General features: G+C 29.1%; 3 protein-coding genes across 9 annotated transcripts; 2 read left to right on the top strand and 1 right to left on the bottom strand.

The window, feature by feature from the left end:
• Nucleotides 1-26: 26 nt before the first annotated feature.
• Nucleotides 27-2,005, bottom strand: LOC119609815 (probable cytosolic Fe-S cluster assembly factor GI11683). The gene is made up of 6 exons (XM_037964768.1): nt 1,818-2,005; nt 1,552-1,644; nt 826-1,495; nt 549-762; nt 336-493; nt 27-276 (listed from the first exon to the last, which is right to left on the bottom strand). The coding sequence occupies exons 1-6, from the start codon at nt 1,878-1,880 to the stop codon at nt 38-40; spliced, it is 1,437 nt and encodes a 478-aa protein (XP_037820696.1). The 5' UTR covers nt 1,881-2,005; the 3' UTR covers nt 27-37.
• Nucleotides 2,006-2,116: 111 nt separating this feature from the next.
• On the top strand, nt 2,117-6,173 carry LOC119609812. 2 transcript variants are annotated; one of them, XM_037964766.1, is made up of 4 exons: nt 2,117-2,412; nt 2,467-3,038; nt 3,097-4,619; nt 5,882-6,173. In XM_037964766.1, the coding sequence occupies exons 1-4, from the start codon at nt 2,216-2,218 to the stop codon at nt 6,029-6,031; spliced, it is 2,442 nt and encodes an 813-aa protein (XP_037820694.1). In that variant the 5' UTR covers nt 2,117-2,215; the 3' UTR covers nt 6,032-6,173. The 2 variants fall into 2 exon arrangements, with proteins under 2 accessions (XP_037820694.1, XP_037820693.1); XM_037964765.1 differs by having other exon boundaries at nt 2,117-3,038.
• A 4,676-nt stretch (nt 6,174-10,849) lies between these two features.
• On the top strand, nt 10,850-20,158 carry LOC119609796 (CCR4-NOT transcription complex subunit 3). Of its 6 annotated transcripts, none has more exons than XM_037964739.1 (14): nt 10,850-11,098; nt 12,169-12,443; nt 14,044-14,141; nt 14,207-14,341; nt 14,429-14,764; nt 14,838-14,964; nt 16,046-16,335; nt 17,096-17,156; nt 17,386-17,808; nt 17,876-17,986; nt 18,051-18,293; nt 18,508-19,184; nt 19,248-19,457; nt 19,525-20,158. In XM_037964739.1, the coding sequence occupies exons 2-14, from the start codon at nt 12,419-12,421 to the stop codon at nt 19,621-19,623; spliced, it is 2,835 nt and encodes a 944-aa protein (XP_037820667.1). In that variant the 5' UTR covers nt 10,850-11,098; nt 12,169-12,418; the 3' UTR covers nt 19,624-20,158. The 6 variants fall into 6 exon arrangements, with proteins under 6 accessions (XP_037820667.1, XP_037820668.1, XP_037820662.1 ...); XM_037964740.1 differs by having other exon boundaries at nt 14,044-14,147; nt 16,073-16,335; XM_037964734.1 differs by having other exon boundaries at nt 14,044-14,147.
• Nucleotides 20,159-22,635: the final 2,477 nt, after the last annotated feature.

The raw sequence follows: 22,635 nt of genomic DNA, 5'->3' as shown, positions 1-22,635 counted from the left end.
TATTAAAACTTACAAAAAATAAAAACTATAAACAATTTCACCATTTAATATTTAAAGCAGTATTCATTTTTTCCACAGCATGATAATTTGTATGTAATAACATTTTTGCTTTATCAGTATGTGAGCCATCAAAGAAATTATTATATATTGACTTTGTACAAGCATTATTTGGATTTGACTGAGGCAATTGACGATAAAGTTGTTCCAATTGTACGGTTAAGTCTCTAACATGTTGGCCATTGGGTGGTCTAATTTGGGCGCCACCATTAATGCAACCTATAAAATTAAATTATTTTAGTCTATACGAAAAATAATTTAAAAAAATGTATACTCACCAGAAGGACAAGCCATAACTTCTACGAAATGATATTGTACCTTACCACGTTTAAGTTTTTGCACTAAATTTTGTATATTACGAAAACCATTGGCTATAGCAAATTTAAGCACACATTTTCCATCAATTTCTAAAGAGGCTTCACGAAAATCTGGATTCCTGGAAAAAAATTATTCATTTCTTTTCCTAATCTTTTTTCTAACACTTAAAATACCTTAAATTTTTATATTCCACTGTTATTAAATCCTGTTCAAATAATTCTTTTGCTGCATATTTAAAAATGTGTTCCGAGTAGCCACCAGAAGTACTACTTTCATGAGCCCATATATTAGTATCTGCCATTTCATTTGCTTCAGACCAAGGCCAGTCAAAATTAGAAATAGGAAAGCTTTGCAAAGGATCTTCATTTAGCATTTGTTCAATTTCAACTGAAGAAAATTTGATTTTTTTTTGTTTAGTAATAAATATAATATAAAATTAATATTACTTACTTGAAGTAATAACACAATCCACATCCCGGCAATTTAAAGCTTCATTATAGAAATCTTCTCTTGAGGCCTCCAATTTTTTATCATAACAGGGCATAATGGTGACATGATAAATTTTATCCGAAGAAATATTCAACTTTTCAGCCAACATTTGCTTAACCAAAACACCCATAATTTGTTGAGGTGAACGTGTTGTAGCTATATAGGGTAATATAAAAGTTCCATGTGTTTTTTCGGCATAACAAACCCAACCCGGGCAGGAGGATGACAACATAGGAAATGGTTTACTGGGGTCATTATCACGAAAACGTTCAATAAATTCATTACGACATTCTAGTAAAGCCATATCATCAGCTACTTTTGTGGTAAGAACATAATCAGCTCCCAATTGTCTTAGATAACCGCTTAAATGTTCGGCCGCCTTTTCCACTGTTAAGCCATAACGTTGTGCCAGACTTATTATAGGTTGTTGAGAAACAGTAAAAACTATTTTGCGTGCTTGTTCAATAGTAGTTTCATTTGCCTTTAACTCTTTATTTTCTTGTAATACTTTGAAAACCTCTTCCTGACTTTGTTGTGTGATCAGTACTCCTTCGGCTGAGGTTATACAACCAGAACATGCCAAACAATCTTGTAAAGTGATTTCTACTTTTTGCAATTTTTGTTTTCCTGCCTGTAATATTATATATCTTATATAGATTTAATGATTTTAATCTAATAATAACTTACTGCCGTTTCTTCATAGTAACCGTCTTCCTGGATTGATATTTTTGCCCCCGTCTTAGTTTTAGTTTTTTCGATAGTGACGGGTTTTATACATTCCTTAAAAAGATAAATTTATTGAATTAAAACATTGTATAGAATACTAGGTTTACCCAGTCCACTTTGCTGAAGTAACATTTTCATTAGGGAAACATTCCCTTAGTTAATACTATGCTGTATGTGCGTATAAAAAGTTAAATCCTTTAATAATCTTTAACTAAATTAAGTCTCACCTGCGAAGGTGTTATAAAATCATCAAGATCTGTTAGTTGTAATGCTCCACTAAAACGCGACATATTATACTTCTAATTCACAAATTTATTAAAAATTCTTAAATTATTAGAAAAACAAAATTTTTTTAACACTGTGTTTATAAAAACAACCAACACTTATCGATATTAAACTGACTGTCATATGGTCAAGAGAAAATGTTGCCAGCTTATTTTTAAACCATAGAGGTGAATATGTCAAACATAAGCGATGACACTTTTAGAAAAGTGGCTATCTTTGCATATCGATTAACAAACAATTATACAATTACCATCACTATGCCGCAAAAATGTAAACAAACTTTGTTTTTTTTTTTTGCAATTTTTAAGTAAATTTGTAGGTTTTTTAAATTTTATTAGAAATGTTAGAAACAACAGAACCTTGTACATCCAAAGCAGCTAGATTAAATACTTTAAGCAGTAATGTAGCGGATAATGACGTGGAAATGCAGGAATTGGAAGATAACCAAGATAGTTCCTCTTTGTGGTGCATAGAAGATGACAGCATGTTTTATGCCCAAGGTTTAAAACATCACAGTGCCGGCAAAGGAAAATCGGTGTATGTAACATGGAATGAAAATTATTTACTTAATTTTGTGTTCAAAACTTCCAGTAAATCGGGCGCTACTACACTAACAAAAGTACGTATTGCACTGCCAGAGCATGAGCAAGAATTGGAAGAAATAGCTAATATGTTAATATTAGAAATGAATACTTTACTTTGTATGAAAAGTGGTCGTGTCTACTATTTTAGTTCTGTTAAATCTATGCATAAAGTTGATTGGTTAACAGGGGTACGTTGTATGTCACCCTGTCCGGGCACACAGTTCAGTGTTATACGTTTAATAAAACAGGGAGAGGAAGCGGATGTTAAACAGCAAAGTCTACTTTGTTTAGAGGTTTATAAGGATGTGCCACAATTGGGTAAATGTTGCAGTGATCAACAGGTTTTATGCCATAGTTATGATATTAGTTTTGATGTGGACAATCTCTTCAATTGTGATTGGAGACAAGAAACCTATACCTTAACCTCTTTAATAACAGATAAAAGAAATATAGAATTCCTAAAACAGCTGGTATCTATTGGAAATATATTTCGTTCGAAAGAGGAAGTGATAGAATTGGAAATTAATCAAGAAGTGCATATTTTTACTGTATCTGGTAATCTGTTACTTTTGGCAGGAGGTAAGAGTTAATAAATTTAATAAAAACAGAATTAAATTGTAATAAAAATTTTCTTTAGCTTTAGTGGCAGAAAGTGATTCCTTGGAAGGCCATGCACAAGTGGAAGATTTTGGTATACGTCTGCTTAATACTTATGCTTGTCATATCGAATGTATACGTATTGATTGTGAAAAGAATTTGCTCATAGTTCTTTTACAATCAGGTCATCTGGATATATGGTACAAAAGCCAGCGAATGTTAGGAGCCATTTATCATCAACAACATCAACTGACACAGTTTTTATATTACGACTACTGGCCTGCAAAAAATATTTTCTACTTTACCACTCCTGATGAGGTAATACAATTGAAAATTCTAACCTCTCCACAAGAGACCAAAGAACAGGAGTGTATTATTAAAGAAACACGCAAGTCTATAGCTGGCATGATTGCTTGTACCTGGGTGGAAAGTTTACAACAATTAATATGTTTAAGTTTTAATAACATCTTTTATCGCATACATTTTACCTCAACCCCCGAAAGATTGGAGTATTCCGAAGCTAATGAAACAAACTATGAAAATTTAAATAATTTATATGCCTTAAATACAAAACGCGTTAAGGAACTTACTGCCAAAGCACAAATTGTTAATGACTTAATAGAACAACCCAAACAGCTGCACAATGGCATAGAAAAAGAATTTGAAAAACAACAACTTTTATCACTTTCCACAAAAAGTGAAATTTTTCAAAAATTATTTCAAACACATTTGGAATATCATGTGAATATACCGCATATTAGCTATTTCGGCAAAGACTGTATAACTATAAGAACTAACAGACATTACACACATCACTCGAATGAAAAAGCCACCATTTATAGCTTAATTTTTCTATCCTTAAAAAATAAACATAAATTTCTCTCTTCCATATTTATCTCTACCATATGGTATTTGCACATTACCAATTCACAGCAAAGTTTACAATTACATTTGCCCTTTGAACTAATAAACAAAAATCTTTGTTTTATACTCGACACACCTTCAAATCATCTCGATAAACCTATATTAACAAATTATTCTTTAAATCTCTTGTGTTTTGTTAGTCATCAGTCTCAACATATGGCTTTGAAATTTAAATTATGTTTGGAAACCAATGAGAGAACTTACATAAATTTATTTAGCTTTAACATACAAAATTTGCCAATATTTCATAATTTTTATGAAGATATTGAGAGATTACTTAAAAAACACTCTGATAACGCAAATAAAACGAATGCTGTAGAAGAAGAGTCTGGGAAAAATGTGTACAAACTTAAACATTTCTTTAAAATATCTAAAAATGTTTTACTAACTACTATGGAAAAACTTGAAGCTCAATGGACGTCTTTAGTCGGAGTGGCTTTTGAAATATACTATCTTCATGAACATTTAATTGAGTTGAATTATGATGATTCGAAGGAAATTTTACAAATATCTTCTAATTATCCGTTAGCAATATTTTATATTAAAATGTTGCTACTACATGCCCAACAGCAGCAGGAGTCTGCTAAGGACTTGGTTATGGTGGACACTTCTTTGCCAAAAATGCTAGAAATGATTATGGTGAGTTTTGAAACTGAATTTAAAACAAAAATATTTTTGGGGAGTATTCCAAAATTTTGGAGAAAATTTGAAATTTTTGTTAAAATTTTAATTTTAGTAAAAATTATTTTTTTATTTTTTTTTTTATTTATAAATTTATTATAAATTTATTTATTTTATTGATTGAAATTTGAAATTGTAGTGAAAATTCGACATTTTTGGTAAAATTTAAATTTTAGTAAAAATTATTTTTTTTTTTTATTGATAATTGATAAATTTTTAAGGAAAATTTGAGTTTTTTGTAAAATCTTAAATTTTCAGTGAAAACATGAATTTAAAAAAAAAATAAAAAATTAAGTGAAACATGAGTTTTTACTAAAAATTGGATTTTTTAGTGAAAAATTGAATTTTTAATGAATGTTTTGAAATTTTAATTTTTAATGAAAAATTTAATTTTTAATGAAAATTTTAATTTTTAATGAAAATTTTAATTTTTAATGAAAATTTTAATTTTTAACGAAAATTTTAATTTTTAATGAAAATTTTAATTTTCATTAAAAATTAAAATTTTTAGTGAAAATTTTAATTTTTAATGAAAATTTAAATTTTTGGAGAAAATTTTAATTTATAGAGAACATTTACAGTTAAAAATTTGAATTCTTATGAAAATTTTAATTTCTTGTTGAACATTTGAATTTTTGGTGAAAATATAAATTTTTAACGAAAATTTGAATTTTTGGTGAAAATTTGAATTGATTTGGGAAAAAATTCAGTTTTTGAAAAATTTCAATTTAATTTTTTTTTTTAGATTTAACCATTTTAAGTTTCTTAAAGAAAAGCTTATAGGAATATTGTTTTCTTATATAAATTTTATACAAATAAAGTTTTCTTACAGAAAAGTTTATTTAGATTATGTTTTCCTATAGGAAAGTTTATCCGGATAAAGTTTTATTATGGAAAAGGTTATCCGGATGAAGTTTTATTATGTACAAATTTATCTAGATAAAGTAAATATAGAAAGTATATGTATAGTGTTGAAAAGCTTATTGGGATAAAGTTTTCTTATGCGGATAAAGATTTCTTATACAAAATCTACGGATAAGGTTCAATTGTAGAAAAGTTTATCCATTAGATACATTTATACGGATAAAGGTTTTTATAGAAAAGCTTATAAAGATAAAAGGTTTTCTAGATAAAATTTTCTTATAGCGTAATATATCCGCATTTCCAACTTCTCTGTTCTAATTCTTAATTAACGTGTATTATTTAATTTTTATTTACAGAGTTACCAAAGCGATATAGAACAATTATATGGTTCATTAGTATCGCCAGAATCGGAGGAAATGAATTCCAATACGATTTCTATGCACTTAGAAAATTTACAAAATATTTATGCCAAAATACGTCAAGAATTTTACGATATATTTAGATAGCTAAAGTTAAGTTTATTATACCTAATGTTTAAGTGTAAATATAGTTATATTATTAGTTGCAAAAATCTTGTGAGATTATACATATATGTATTTATTAGATATTTAAGTTTATGTTTAGAATAAATTAATACGATTGGGTTAAGAGTTATTTGAAATACAATACTATTTTTATATTAACTTTTTAATTGTTTATTTTATTTTTTTTTATTATTAATCAGCCACAACCCTAATAAAGATTTGTAATGTTTTTAAAATTCCAAATATTTTAAAAAATATATATGAAGAGTTTAGACGGATAAAGTTTTTCTATAGAAAAGTTTAGTTTTTAGTTTGAGAAATCTCAATTTTCACGTTCCCTACTTAATTTACCAAAGAAACCCTATTTATAGTTACACATAAATACAACCCTGCACTGTTTGATATCACCAGCAGAGACTTGCGCCGATTCGGCTTAAGCCGACTAAGCCTAGCCGCCGAACAAAATGTCAAAGCCGCCGCCGCCGAAAATTTTTCAGCTTAATACGGCTTGAAAATTTCGCCATATTTTGTACAATTTACAGAATACTTTCGCTAAATTTGTGGAATTTTACAATATAAAATTAATTTGTTTTCATTTAAGCAAGTTTTCTTTTATCTAATAATAAGCCGCTCATTGAAATTTGGCCGGTGTAGAACTTTGCTCAACGTTCGATGTATATGCTTCGCCTCAGATATTTTCGTGTTTTCGCGCCTAATTCGAGTCGCTGCTTTGACTTCAAACCAGTTTCGTTGACGTCAACGGAGCTACACCTTTTTACATTGCTGGTATGTCATACCGTAAAGGGCTAGGGTATCGAACATGTGTAATTCAAATGGGAAGTGCAGTTGATGTCAATTCTGCCGACTGCGAAAAGAAATTCTGCTAGAATTTTTCGCGCCAAGCTGTTTTCTGCATTTTTTATTTGCCACAAAAAATCTGTTGTTGTGTGTGTGCGAAAATCTAAAATGACAGAAATGATATTCTTTAAATAAAAAATAATAATTGTGGGCTTTATGTCGACTTTAGATCCCTTATAGTTGTCACACTATACCAAATAAGCATTCTTGCTGGAATTAAAGTTTAAAACAAGTTTAATTCCAGTCAAACATTCAAATTTCAAGTGTTGAAATTCACTTTCATTACACTTTAATTCAATAGCATTCTCCAGTGAAAACGAAACTTGAATTCAAGTCGAACATTAGAATGTTTTTACAGTATAATTCAATGCACGAAATCTATATACATACATACGTACATATATAAAATTCTAACGTTACTGACTGACTGACTGATTCATCATCGTAGAGCCTAAACGGTTTTAGCTAAAGAGCTTGGTCTCCCACCAAATAGATCCACTTAGACGGGATTTTTGGAAATTCGAATGATTAGGGGGTTAAAAATGGTAAAAACGGGTAAATTCGGTAACCTCATATCTCCTAAACTATAAAAGATACAAAAACAGTTTAAAGCTTATCGTCGTTCATTTAAAAAATAAGCGGGCAGGTGTCTGGTACTTTTTTCAAATTCGGCCCCTTTGGGGAATTAACGGGTAGAAACTGTAATTTGGTACTTCTTTTGCACCCCATGTATCTTTTAAACCAGAGAACATTCAAAAAATATTTTTGAATCCTTCATAACTTGACGAACAAATAAAAATATAAATTTAGTACTTTTTGGATATTCGGACGTTTAAGGGGTGAAAATTGTACCTATTTTTGATACTTTTTTATAAAACATTGTTTTTGGTTTATTAACTTATACATATGAATACATAATAACGGGCTCCCAATACGATGTTGCAACTGGTACTTTTTTGACTTAGAACTTAGAAACATGTAATTAAGCACTTGAGAATCTATAAAAGTGGACTTTTTGGTACTTTTTCGTTCTTCAAAAGGTACTTTTTGAGTTTTCTATTTTTCGTTCTTCGACTGGTACTTTTTGAATTTTTTATAATATTGAACCTAGAAACATGAATTTAGGAATGTACAGCCCGGATTAAGTAATAACATATAAAAGGGAACTTTTTGGTACTTTTTCGTTCTTCAAAAGGTATTTTTTGAATTTTCTATAATATTGAACATGGAGTAAGTGAGAACATATAAAACGGGACTTTTTGGTACTTTTTCGTTCTTCAACTTGTACTATTTGGATTTTCTTTTATAATGAACCTAAAAACATAAAACTAAGCAATCAGGGACTTGAGTGAATGAAAATTTAAACTGGAGTATTTCTGGTAATTTTTCGTTCTTTAACTGGTACTTTTTGAATTTTCTAAAATATTGAATATATAAACATAAAATTAAACACGCAGTATCCTAATTGAACGAAAATTTATCTCGCTTACGTCCATTTTGCAAAAAGGGCTCGATATCAATCGAAATCTCTATAGGCCATAGTTGACCCTGCCCCCTTCAATAATTGATTTTAACGTTTTCTACGTACTTAATAATACCATAATAAAACAATTTTTGTTGGAACGTAAATATGTAATGAAATCTTCTTCAGAAAATGACTTAAACGCACATAAATGGCTTTCAAATGTCGATGTCGACGAAATAAACATTTTTAGGAACCGAAACCCACATTTATGAAAAATAAAATTATGAGGATCGGTCCGCCAATATAACCCTCTGACAGAAAATCAGTTTATAGCTAATACATCATTCCAAAAGTTATCATTATGATAGAATTATGGTAGAATTAAAAAAAAAATACTTTAGATTATATATATTATTGATCCAATTCCACATTTAAGTCCCTAATCCGAAAATCACGGTGACGTTCTTATTAATCTAATGATCGGACCACTTCCGAAATTTGCTTTTTTACGACATATGATTTGCCTTACTTATTTTAATCATAAAATACCACTAAAATAGGAATAGTCTTCCTTTAGAGTTGCGAGTTTTCATACATTCTAATAATGTTTTCAAAGTGAAACTTTTGGAATATTTTTCAATCTCTTTGTGATCCCTTTAAATGATGTTGTTCTCCCATATGAATTGAATACAAAAATTCGTTTATCTGGGAAACTAATATAACTAAATTCTTCAAATTTTGCACGAACAACTTTAATATTCATCTGAACATTTTGGAGAAAAAAGGGCGGACTTTCATCTGGGGGGCTTGGAGCTCCCATATGAATTAAATAGAAAAATTCGTATATCTGAGAAACTATTAGAGCTAGAATCTTCAAATTTTACTGAAGAACATTTAGAGAATAACGGGCGGACTTTCAATGGGGGGCTTGGCACTTCCCATATGAATTAAATACAAAATTTTGTATATCTGGAAACTATTAGATTATACAAATTTTTTATAGATTAAATTAAAATCTTAATTAACGTTCGGAATAATTGGCGAAATTGCAATAATTTGCGTGGAATCTCCCATATGTAACAAATTGTATATCTGGAAAACCATTGTAGTTAGAATCATCAAAATTATTAAGTAGGTTTCTTATTTATATTGCTTTTAGGGTAGCACAGCACACTGGGTATAGCTAGTAAATAAACAAATAAAATATCTTTGTTTTTACGTTATTGATCATTTTCTTAATGCAACATTTTTTAGAAACTGATTTTCTGCAAGATGTTTTATATGGAAGATAGGGTTAAATATCGGCAGATCCTAGTAAAACTTGGAGAAAGGATTTGTTTTTAATTTTTAAGAATTTTTTATTCATCCCTGCATAATTTCTCATGCAACTTTTGAGTTTGCTCTGTTTTGTTGTTATAAACAATATATTTGCTTCCAAAATCCTACTTTCTGATCTCTCGGATTCCGTTTTTATTTAAAATCGTTGAAAAATTAAAAACTAAACGTAGTTGAAAACAAAGCCGGCTTACAGTCGATTTTAAGCCGCCGCCGACATATTCAGTGTCAGTCGCCGCCGCCGTTAATATTTGTCGGCGCAGGGCTCTGATCACCAGTACATAACAGGATTACCAATATTAAGTAAAAGAAAAAATATAGCGGGAAATATGCTATAGTAGGGTTCTATAGTTGAAACGAAAAGTCGACTTTTCGACTTTTTCCGACTTTTCGACTTTTTCTGACTTTTCGATTTTTTTCGACTGTTCGACTTTTTTCGACTGTTCGACTTTTTTCGACTTTTCACCTTTTTTCGACTTCGAATTTTTTCGACTCTCCGATTTTTTGACTTTTCGACTATTTTCGACTTTTATTTACAAAGTCGACTTTTCTACTTTTTTCATAGACGATAGTCGAGTTATCGACTTTTTTGGAACAAAATAGTCGACTTCGACTTTTTTCGACAAAAAGTCGATTATTCGAAAGTCGATTTATAGAACCCTATGCTATAAGCAGCGCAAGTGGTTAATGCAGTTGTATGCATCAAAGTGGCGATTCACACAGAGAAACTTTTTTGGAAAACTTTTGATTTTGTTTGTGGGAGAAAGAAATGGTTGTTATTTCGTTCACAAAAGTTTTCCTGTGTGAATCTTTGTATATATCTCATTTTAAAACAAAGGGGACTCTATAAAATTTATTACATATTTATATGTATTAATTATCGTTGTATTTTGTTCTTTCTTAATTAGAAATTAAATTCATTTTTTCGATGAAAACATTCAACATGAATTAATAGCCAATAGTCGTATTTCTGTGTCCTAGACACTACGCAGTGTTGCATAAGAAAATCTTGATAGAAAATTGCATTTTTGACATATTTCAAGTTAAATCTAGTAGATTAAATAGATTTGGATCTATAAAAAATATATAGAAAATCTGATTTCAATTATTTTTGCCTAAACCAACTAGATTTGCCCAAAAAACGCCTCAGTTGAAACATAGCATTAGCCGTCTTACAATTGATTTTAAGACGCCGCCAACATTTATATTGTCAGACATCGTCATCGCCGTCGTAAATGTTTATCGGCACAGCTCTTTGACAGTCGCTTTGTAAGCGGAAAAGAAAATCGCTGAAAAATACAAGTTTTAATAAATATTTTCTACAAAATTTATTAAAAACATTAACAGTAAACATAAATCTTTAGCAGGAATATAAAAGTTCAATAGAAAAAGTGAGTTTTCAACAAAAATAAGAACGGGTAAAAAATACCTAATGGAAAAATAAAGAAATTGTGAATATAAGAAGAAGAAGAAGCAAAACGAACAGCAAGGAATAAAAAAGAAAGAAAAAGTAGCAAAAAAGTGGATTTTTTTCTTGTACATACCAAGAAAAAAAAATCGAAACAATTGACAGTCGCTGTAAGCGGAAAAGAAAATCACTGGAAAAAATACAAGTTTTAATAAATATTATCCATAAAATTTATTAAAAACATTAACAGTAAACAAAAATCTTTAGGCGAATTATAAAAGTTTAATAGAAAAAGTGAGTTTTTAACAAAAATATGAACGAGCAAAAAAATACCTAATGGAAAAATAAAGAATTTGTGAATATAAGAAGAAGAAGCAATACGAATGCAACCAAAAAGAAGAACAACGAAACGAACAACAAGGAATAAAAAAAATTAAAGAAAAAGTAGCAAAAAAGTGTATGGAAAAGAGCAAAGAAAGTTTAGTGATTGATTTGTTAAATGCCTTTTTGTGAGATTTCTTTTTTTTTTCTTTCTGGTGGTAAAATAAATTATAAAATATACAACATAAATATTTTGTGGGTAAATAATAATAAATGATTAAATTGTTAAAAATATATTTAACAAAAGGCAAATTATTTACTAAATTTGCTACTTCTGTATTAACTTTATTAATCGTTAAATAAACAAATCTACATGGGAAAGATTATACGCATATGTATGTAGTATATTTAATGCAGCTTTCCAAACTTTGTGTAAATCGTTAAATATTGCGGCCTTTTTTATTACTTTTTCAACTTGTATGCTTTGGGCTTTTTTGGATTTTTTTTCTTAACATTCGTGACGTTTTGTTTCTTTTTTTTTTGCCACCGATTACATTAGTAACAGTAACATAAAAAACAACACCATCAATAGCAACAAAAACAAAAGATGATGATCATCAGCATCATGATCACATTTGTTATTGTTGTTAATATTTAATTTTTAAAACTACTAACAAAGAATAAAATATACATATTTTAAAACAAATGTTTAAATTTTGTATATATTTACAGCAACAAAATAAACAAATAATCAGAGGAGTTTTACTGTAAAACAGTGTCAACTACTTGTTACCAGGAAGTTAAAAGGACATACAGACGAAGGAAAGGAAGGATAGAGGACCTAACTCGCTGCCTGGCTGCCTGCGTATTTGTGTGCGTGTGTACTAGAGAGTTTCGTCAGGAATTTTTTTTATTTGCTTTAGTTCCACTGGACTATGTCTAAGCATTTGTATCAACAGAATAAACTACAGTTAACATAGCCATGGCTGCGACGAGAAAGTTGCAAGGTTAGAATGAAAGAAAGGATATTACGAAAAAAAATCTGTAGAGCAAAACATTGTCAAAATTTTCTTCCAATTTTAAGCCTTTAATACTTTTCTTCTTCAAGTAACTACTTCAAATAGTATTTCTCTTTTTCACCTTTTTATTGAGATGTTTAAGGTGTTTTTTGTTTGTTTTGGGTTGAGATTTGTTTAGATTTTTATAATTTAGCTTAAAAATTAGTTTCTAACAAACAGCTAATTTGTTTTTCTAAGGGCGGGTTTTTCAGATAAAGATAATCTACATTCTTTGTTTAAACCTAGTTTAATATATGTTTTGTGTTTTTCAGTAAACAGTAACGTTACTTATTATCTTAGTTTAACTGAGTGTTATTGGCCAATTAAACTTAAGTTATAAGTGAGAAGACACAATTAACAAAAACAATAAAACAATGATTTCGGAAGAACAAAAACTTAATATTTTAAGTAAATTGCAATTTTCCGATTCGTTTTGTTTTATTTACTATTGTTTTAAATGTTTATTTAACATTTTTCCAAAAATTTTCATTTTACAAAAGTATTATTTGCAAAAAACAGCTGTTCATTGTTTATATTTTTGAGTGAAAAGTTGGCAATACTAACAAAGTTAACTGAACTTAAATCCATAACTGAAAAACACAATCATCGGTTAAAGTTCGCCTACATTTGTTCCGAGTTTAATCTAACAGCAAGTTAAGCCTAGTTTAACTGAGTAGTAAGAAACCCGCCCTAAATGATTTTGACAATCTTTGTTATTATGCACAACAAAAAAGCTTTATTTCGTATTATCAATAAAAAATATAGTGTATGTATGACCTTTTCGTTGAAAACTTTGCTGCAGTCATATTTTAAAAGTATAAATATTTATAGCTTCTAACAGCTAGGCATCAATGCATTCTGTTTATAATGAATGTTATATATATTTTTAAATTCAATATCGATCGTCTTTGGTCTATAACACATAACAGTACGAATAGGTACCAGCACCACTTTTAAGTTCAATTATTCTCTCTGTTGTCTTTGAAAATAAACCTTAGAATTCAAACTCGATTAAATGTAAACTGGACCTAACAGGTGACTGAACTAAAATTGAACTAGAACTGATCTATAACTAAACATTATCTGAACTAAAGCTTAACTAAAACTAAATTAGAATTGATCTAGAATATGATTAAAACTGGAATAGAAATGAATTAGGACAGAACAAGAATTTCAATAGAACTGATCTATAATTAAATTTGAACTGAATCCGCACTGACTTAAAACTGAATTATGATTGGACTACATTTGAACTATATCATAACTAGAATTAAACTAGAACTGAATTAGAATTATCTTAGAACTGAAGTAGACATGAAATTGAACAGTAAACTGCAGCATTGCCGAACTCAGACTTATTAAATAGAACTGAACCAAATAGAACTAAAAATTTACGAAAACTTAACATTTATATGAATTTCTAATAACCGCATAAAAAATTTTTACGATGAGGTCAAATATACATGAATATTTTCATTGATACTATTAGAATCCAACAGTAGCTTTTTCAGCAGATCAGTTTTATACATATTTTATAATTATTTCATAGGAGAAATTGATCGATGTCTGAAAAAAGTAGCTGAGGGAGTGGAAACGTTTGAGGATATATGGAAAAAAGTACACAATGCCACAAATAGCAATCAGAAAGTAATTGTACTTAATTTTTAACATTAACAATTAGACAGTTTTAATTACATTGCCCCTTTTGATAGGAAAAATATGAGGCCGATCTCAAAAAGGAAATCAAAAAGTTGCAACGGCTTCGCGATCAGATTAAATCATGGATTGCATCGGCAGAAATAAAAGATAAAAGTGCACTCTTGGAAAATCGCAGACTAATAGAAACGGTATTAAAAAGGGTTTTATTTAAAATTAATAGAAATCTATATACATATAAACTTTTTGGTTGTAATTGTTTTTTTTTTTATTTTTAGCAAATGGAACGCTTTAAAATAGTTGAACGAGAAACAAAAACTAAAGCGTATTCCAAAGAAGGTTTGGGTGCTGCACAAAAAATGGATCCTGCTCAACGTATTAAAGATGAAGCTAGCAATTGGTTAACGAACTCCATTAGTTCGCTGAAAATACAAATTGATCAGTATGAAAGTGAAATTGAATCACTGCTGGCGGGTAAGAAAAAACGTTTAGATCGTGATAAACAGGATCGTATGGATGAATTACGATCAAAATTGGATCGTCATAAATTCCATGTTACCAAACTAGAAACATTATTACGTCTACTCTACAACGATAATGTTGAGGCCGAACAAGTGAGTGCAAAATAGAATTATTTTGTAGCTTTTTTTTTTTTATTTTTTTTTATTTTAAACAAAATTTCTTAAGGTAAATAAAATCAAAGATGATGTTGAATATTATATTGATTCATCACAAGAGCCGGACTTTGAAGAAAATGAATTCATCTATGATGACATTATTGGCATTGATGTCGATGTCGAATATTCGGGTACAGGTAAGTTTTCGTTTATATTTACAATATTTATATTATATATTATTGTTTTTGCTTGTTAAATGTGTAGAATATGGCTTAAAATGGCTTTTTTTATATATATTTGTGTTACCCCGAATATCCCTTTATATAATAAATCGAAACAAAATAGTTTAGTTTATTTATAATTTTTGGTAAAACACACTCCCAAAATTTTTCAATCTAAACTTTCTCAATTCAATTAATGTTACCACAAAATTCCTCTCCAAATCCCAGTAACTGCATTTACAAGAATATTTGAGTGAAAAAATAGTTGGAAACTTTTAAGTAAAACTTAGTAAAACAAATTTCAATATAAAAAAAGTTAAAAATAATGTAAAGTTAGCACTTTTTGGAAAAATAACAATTCCTTTTTCTGCTCAAAAATTCTCTTCTAAATGTTTTCATTTTATACTTTTTTTTAAATAACTTATTTTCTATAACTTGCACTTACAACACACACTCTTTATAATGCTTACAATATTTACTATATAAATAAAAAAAAAAGACTGAAATAAATTCCCCTCTAATCGTACAAACTTTCTTCCACCAATTCCATACACCTCTCCCTCTATTAGTAAACATTCTTTTTTTTTTAAATTATCCATTTAAACAATAAAAAAACATAGATATTTACAAAAAATATTGGTTTAGAGAAATACTCTATGTGTGTTTTTATGTTTTTCTCTTTTTTGTTTTTTCTCTTTTCTCGAAATAATTTTCATAAATGTGCATATTATTTTTAAAAACAAATTAAATAATAAAAAACCAAAACAAACTATTGTTATATATCTGGTCCTGTTGTAACGAAAATAAAATCCCTGTGTCTTAAACAAAACAAACAAACAAATCTATATGTATGTGTGTACTTCAAAAAAAAAAAAAAAAAACTGATTTGACTTGAATTAAACTTTCTAAACCACCAATTAATCCAAAACAATTGAATTGAAATGATCAAATGAAACAAACTATCATTAAAAAAAAAAATAAAAACATTACCATAATTATACACGTACATGTAAAAAACAAACAAACAAACAAATTTGTATTGCCATCAATGGTAAAGGTGTCTCACTTGGTATTCCATCATCAGCAACTACAGACAGTAATAATAGTAATGAAACCAGCGGCTCACCAAGTAGTATAACATCAGGCGGTAGTCCTGTACAATCCCCATTGCCGGCTCAGCAACAACAAATGCAGCAGCAGCAGCAAGCCTCAAATACTAGTGGCAGTGGATCGGCAACACAGCAACAGCAAATTAATTTGAATTATTCAAGCGATTCTACAGCAGCAGATGGCACGGCCAAGGATAAGCATAATAAGAATGAAAGTAATGCCAATAGTAAAACAAAGGTAATAATTATAATTATAAGAACTCTAATATGAGATACTAGCATACCCTGGGTGCTTCGCTACCCTAACCAAAATTACATACATACTAAATTTTGTTTACTTTTAAAGAAAATTAAAATTGATTTAAACATTTTTTAATGTCTCAGTTTTTACGTTCATTATTACGTTTTACAGAATAAAGTCAAGACCTTGTATGTTAAAATGTATGTTCCTAGGTAGAATATTTTAGAAAATCCAAAAAGTACCATTTATGACATAAAAAGTACTAAAAAGTTCTCACTTAAAGAATCTTATTTAATGAGGAACGTGTATATTTAATAACCAGCAAGAAAAAGTATGGAAAAAGATGTAGAATTTTCATCACAACTAGTAACCGGAAGTGCTTCAAATTCAGATGAAAAACTTATGATGTTGTTCATTTTTGACAACTTTGAACTACATCTAATCTTATCTTTAGAAGCTGTAAAAATCCGATATTTGTATGTCAAAAATAAACCACATTCTTTCAAACGCATATGTCAATTTCATTGGTTTTTCATCAAAATTTGAAGTACTTTGAATATGTTGTTTGCAGTGACTTTTCTACATCTCTTTCCCCATTTTTAACTGTGTTTTCATTTGTAAAGATATGTTTGGTTTATAAAAGCGAAAAGTATGCAATCGCATTTTTAGATTTGATTAAGATGTCGTTTGTAAAGTATGACATCAATTACTTTTTTGCTGGATAGATTAAATAATATATTTGCTTTTGTTTGTCTAGCAACCTGTAAAGCCTACAGCGGTACGAGCGAATAATAAATCATCTAGTGGTTCAACTGAAGGTAAATTTTTTGTTCTAATGCATTTGCTTACTTACTTACTTACTTACTTACTTACTTACTTACTTACTTACTTACTTACTTACTTACTTACTTACTTACTTACTTACTTACTTACTTACTTACTTACTTACTTACTTACTTACTTACTTACTTACTTACTTACTTACTTACTTACTTACTTACTTACTTACTTACTTACTTACATTTAATTTTGTTTTATATGTTCTAGCGCCCACGAGTAAAATTATTAGCTCAACACCTAGTAAAAATAACCATCAGCCCCAAACGCAGCATCAACATCATCCTACACAACAGCAACAACAGACCGCAGCAGCAGTTGTGGCAGCCGCAACAGCTTCTTCTGCTGCTACTGGTAATCATACCTCGAACAACATTAATACATCGGGAGCGCCGACATTAGCAGCAGCAGTGGCGGCGGCAGCAGCGGCGGCATCTACAGTTACAGTTCACAACAATCCTGCCGTACAGCAACATGCACCAGCGCCTACGTTACAAGGTAATCCAACAATAGCATCCGTTACAGCGTCCTCAGCAAATTCCACCAACAATTCAACACAACAAATACAAGGCCAATCTGTGATTCAAGCTACACCGACAATTGCATTTTCAGCAGTTGCAAAACATAATACATGTAAGTTGAAAAACATATTTGATTTACTTCAAAGTTTGCTTTAATTTTTCTATATTTTCCTTTAAAGCACATCTTGAAAATGGCCCTGTGCATGGTGGCGCTTCTTATGCTATAGTTGGCGGCTCTCAGCAGCAACAATTATCAAATCTTCAAGCGAATTCCTCTCATTTACAAAATGGTATGATATTGTTTTTTTTTATTAACATTAAATTTTCAATAATTTTAAGATTGTATTTCTACAGCCCATAATACTTCCAATAACTCTACAGTAGGTAGCATTGCAAATGTAGTACAACAAGGAGCAAATCCTGCTAATGTTAATAATTTGGCAGCATCTGCGGTCAATTGCATTTCACCAAATGGTATTGCCGATTTACAACAAGCTCTGAACGCACAGCAACAAGTACTGGGTATGGGAGCAAACAATAATAATAATAACAATGCCCGTGCATCGCCAGGACTGCTATCACCTAAACATATGAATGGTAAGTGAGAAAAAACATTAGTTAAAAGTTTGAAAAAAGTTTTCTCGGTTTTTTATAATTTACTATTTTGTGGCAAATTTATGAAGTGGTGAACAAATATAATGTTTTTTTTTAAATTTCCAAAAAAAAATCGAAATTAATGCCAAACCTTGTAACTTAAAATTTTAATTAAAAAGTATTATAACAAAATGAAACTTCCCTTTTCCCCTCTTAGGTTTGCCTGTTACGAGTGTAGCTAATAATACCTCATCTGTAGATGCTATCTCATTGAAAACAATGGCACAAGAAGCCATTAATCGATCTGTGATCGATACGAATAATCTTTCACAACAACAACAACAACAAGCGTCTAGCCTCGATAACAGACAACAACAGCAGCAGCAGCAACAACAACAGCAACAAGTACTCCAACAGCATTTTTCATCAGATACAACTGCCAATACACATCAACAACAACAGCAGCAGCAACAAACAAATACCACAGCAGGTCTAGTTGCCGCCGTGACAGCATCCACAAATGGACCTACAACACTTGGTGGCAATTCGGCTGGTAATAATGGTGGCAATGTTGGTCCCATTGGTAGTAATATAAATGCATCAGCTTTAACAAATGCTGCCGGTCAGCAGCCCATAGGAGCAGGTGCATCATCTGCAGCAAATAAGCAACAACAACAATTATCGCAACAACAGCAGCAGCCAACAAATGAAGCCCACATACCACCACTGCTGGGAGTGGCTCCATTGGGTCCCTCGCCTCTGCAAAAGGATCATCAATTACAATTCCAAATGATGGAAGCAGCTTATTATCATTTACCAACACCTAGTGACTCGGAAAAACTAACAACATATTTTCATCGAACACCAGTGCAAACGCCAGCGCACTATCCTCAGGTAATTAACAAAAATTTCTCAACAATTACATTATTATTTATAGCATAAATTCCATTTCCATAGCAACAACTTCCAATTTACGATACAGTTGAATTTTATCAACGTCTCTCAACCGAAACACTATTCTTTGTGTTCTACTATATGGAAGGTTCAAAAGCTCAATACTTGGCAGCAAAGGCTCTGAAAAAACAAAGCTGGCGTTTTCACACAAAGTATATGATGTGGTTCCAAAGACATGAAGAACCAAAAATTATTAACGATGATTACGAACAAGTAGGCATTTTCACAATAATTTAGCTATATATTTTTTTTTGTTATTACTTAAATTTCCTTTCCCCAGGGTACGTACATCTATTTTGATTATGAGAAATGGAGTCAACGAAAAAAGGAAGGATTCACATTTGAATACAAGTACTTAGAAGATAAAGAATTGAATTGAACAAATCAATACGCGCTGTTGATATTGTCCTGGAACGATCTTCAACAACAACTACAACAATTGCATAAAAAACCAAGCGACTCCACCCCAAAACTCCCCATGTATAAAAAAGAAAATTGCTTAAACATACAATTTGCATACAATTTGCTTTTTTTCTTGTTTATTACTTCCACACAACCAATACCCCCCTTTACTTTTTTTTTGTTTCTTCCTAATTTTTATTATAACTTTATATATATATATTTGCGACTTTAAATGAAAAAGATATGAAAACATTAAAAAACTACATTTTTAAAAATGAAATCCGCCGAACCTTGTTCATAATTTTATTTTATTTTTGCTCTTTTATTTTGTTTCTGTAAACACACATACACACACAACTTTGTTGCATATAGGAACGAAGCAGTTTGTAAACAAAATTACTGCTTCTTGATTTTTTTTTCATTGTTCTCTTTAAACTCTCTTATTACTGAAGTAAGCAAAAACTTGAGAAAAGTTGAATTTTTATAAAAAAAAAAAAAAAAAAAAAAAATTACAAAAAAAAACTACTGAAATTTTTTGCAAATTCATATAATGTTAGTTGTACTCATTTTTCTTATTATTTTATTTTTCATTTTTTATTTTCTTAAAATTAAAAAAATTATATTATAAATATGATAAATTCGAAAAAAATTTAAACAAAAATGGGTTTTATTTTATAAACAAAAAACAATATAAACAATTTTAAATTAAGGGTCTTCTGGTGATTTCGAAATTATACACTAGGCCACAAAAGTGGTAAAAAATTAAAATCGGTAGCTTTTATATTCTCAATCTTCATTTAACCCCCAATTACATATTGAATTATTACATTATTCGCCATACAAAATTTCAGCTGCGAATTACCTACGGATTACGAATGTATGAGTGTCATCTCTAATTTATATCGGGTATTTATCATAATCAGCTGTTTGTTTTTATTGGTGGTAGACAAATTAAGAATATAATTACAAAAAAATACAGATAAATATAAAATATATTACTTAATCTGTTAAAATAATATAACAAACGTATTTTTGTATCATACACACACACACACAAATATTTCAAAAAATGACAAAATAATGAATAAAAAAAACAACATGGCGATGAACTATCAAAACGAATTACGAATGTGTCGTAGAAACGGTTTAATTGGCTATTGTCATTCAGAGGCCGAATTAAGTAATTCAACTGTGCGTGTGAACTTGTTAATGGTTGTTCAATATTTTTTAAAGATGTGTATTTTGGCGACGGCATTTCTGTTAGAGATGTGACAAAAACTTAACACATCAGTGTGGTAAAAAATTTTACCGTCAGTTTTTCAAAGTATTATTTGATAAGTTTGGACTTGAATTATGGTACAAATGAAATTTAAAAAGTTGTTTCTGTTAAATTTACTTATTCCGTTGACATTTTTTAAGGGGAAAGCTTTTTCTGCAGATATATTTTTCGTTGAAAATTTATTCCAAAGACAATTTTCGATAGAAAAGTTAATTTCTAATGAATTGTTGTTTCTGCAGATAATATTATTTATAACTTTTTATAAATTATTTATAGTTTTTTTATAACTTTGTTTTTCGTTTTATTTTATTTCTGTTTTTATAGAAAGAATTTCATCTGTTATATATTTTTGTAGAAAATTTATTCTAGAGATAATATTATAAAAAAAAATTCCTAAATACACAATTTTAGAACAATTTATTCTAGGGAAGATTTTCTATATAAATGTTTAAAACATCTCAAAGTGTATTCCAATCGTAAGAATTAGCATTACAATCGTAACTACTTTTTTTTTTAGTTCTTATTTAAGTTGTCAAAAGGAAAAAGTTTCGGTACGAATTAGGGATTTCGAATAGGGGATGATTTAAATAATATTGCACAATGCAAGCAAATCCAGCTATAGAAGAAGAATATACAGAGATACATACATATATGTATATGTAAAGAATTCATTGCATCTAGATTTATATTCCTGCTCAACTTTTGTGGATTAGTGTATAGAACTTATTATATATGTATGTATATATACCAGAATAGGATCGAAAACAAACATTTAAAAGAAAAATCTATGAATATAGTAGCTAAATACAGTTATTTTGTGATGATCTTCGAAAGTAAATACAAAATAACGGTCGGTCGTATTAAAAAAATAATTAATAAATAACCAAATAGTGGACTACTAACTATACTAACTTTTTGTTATATTGCCATACTAGCAATTTTTGTACAGGTTAGCTAGGTCCCAATTGTTGGTTCCCAAAACGGCTAATAAATAATATTTTTATTAGATTTCATAAACAAATAGCACATACCCCATCATATAAATAAATTAAAAGTTTTCTAAAAGATGCTTCAACTTTTCTTTTGTTTTCATTTTATAAAAAAAAAAAAACATTCCTACCACTCACTCTATATTCATAAACATAAATGTAATTACAGGCGTTATAAATTTATCTTAAATTTAAATAAAAACACACATAATATATTTCGCATAGTTTCTAAAAAAACACTCGTTATTTATAACTTATAATATTAGATACAATTTTCCAACAAAACATAAAAATAGTGTATGTATCTTCAGTTCTTTCGGTAAAATAGAAAATATTAAATATCTTCATTTTTAAGTTAAAAATCGTTAAAATATTGCTAAATACACAAAATTTTTTAATTTAACTTCACTTACAGTTTAAATTTAATAATAAATTTAATATATTACATATTAATTAATAAATACAAAATATTAATGTGTATTTAAAACGCTTTTAGCGTTTTTTGCTAAATCGTAAAATAATTATATATAAAAAAAATAATAATGGAAATCATGAAAAGTTATAGCGTGAAAATAAATAATATAATACATAATAATAATTAAAATATTATATTCCAGTGAATTAATATTTAATGAAAATTTTTAAAAAATATACACCCAACAAGAATAAAAAATAAAGTTTTTAAAAAAGTATATCATTAAAAAATTATAAAATATATACT

Source organism: Lucilia sericata, unplaced genomic scaffold, assembly GCF_015586225.1.
Source record: "Lucilia sericata isolate MDLA Ls3-8-SP2 unplaced genomic scaffold, ASM1558622v1 Contig001062F_arrow, whole genome shotgun sequence".
Taxonomy (NCBI): Eukaryota; Metazoa; Arthropoda; class Insecta; order Diptera; family Calliphoridae; genus Lucilia; species Lucilia sericata.
This window is presented reverse-complemented; position numbering and strand designations above follow the sequence as displayed.

Bases quoted from the DNA above. Each gene is read 5' to 3' on its own strand.
- LOC119609815 (XM_037964768.1), bottom strand. From the start codon at position 1,880: ATGTCGCGTTTTAGTGGAGCATTACAACTAACAGATCTTGATGATTTT. The intron at 763-825 runs GTAAGTAATATT...AATTTTCTTCAG, and splicing joins GGATTGTGTTATTACTTCAA to TTGAAATTGAACAAATGCTA. The intron at 494-548 runs GTATTTTAAGTG...ATTTTTTTCCAG, and splicing joins GTGGAATATAAAAATTTAAG to GAATCCAGATTTTCGTGAAG.
- LOC119609812 (XM_037964765.1), top strand. From the start codon at position 2,216: ATGTTAGAAACAACAGAACCTTGTACATCCAAAGCAGCTAGATTAAAT. The intron at 3,039-3,096 runs GTAAGAGTTAAT...AATTTTCTTTAG, and splicing joins TCTGTTACTTTTGGCAGGAG to CTTTAGTGGCAGAAAGTGAT. The intron at 4,620-5,881 runs GTGAGTTTTGAA...TTTTATTTACAG, and splicing joins AAATGCTAGAAATGATTATG to AGTTACCAAAGCGATATAGA.
- LOC119609796 (XM_037964734.1), top strand. From the start codon at position 12,419: ATGGCTGCGACGAGAAAGTTGCAAG. The intron at 14,965-16,045 runs GTAAGTTTTCGT...TCAATGGTAAAG, and splicing joins TGTCGAATATTCGGGTACAG to GTGTCTCACTTGGTATTCCA. The intron at 17,987-18,050 runs GTATGATATTGT...GTATTTCTACAG, and splicing joins TTCCTCTCATTTACAAAATG to CCCATAATACTTCCAATAAC.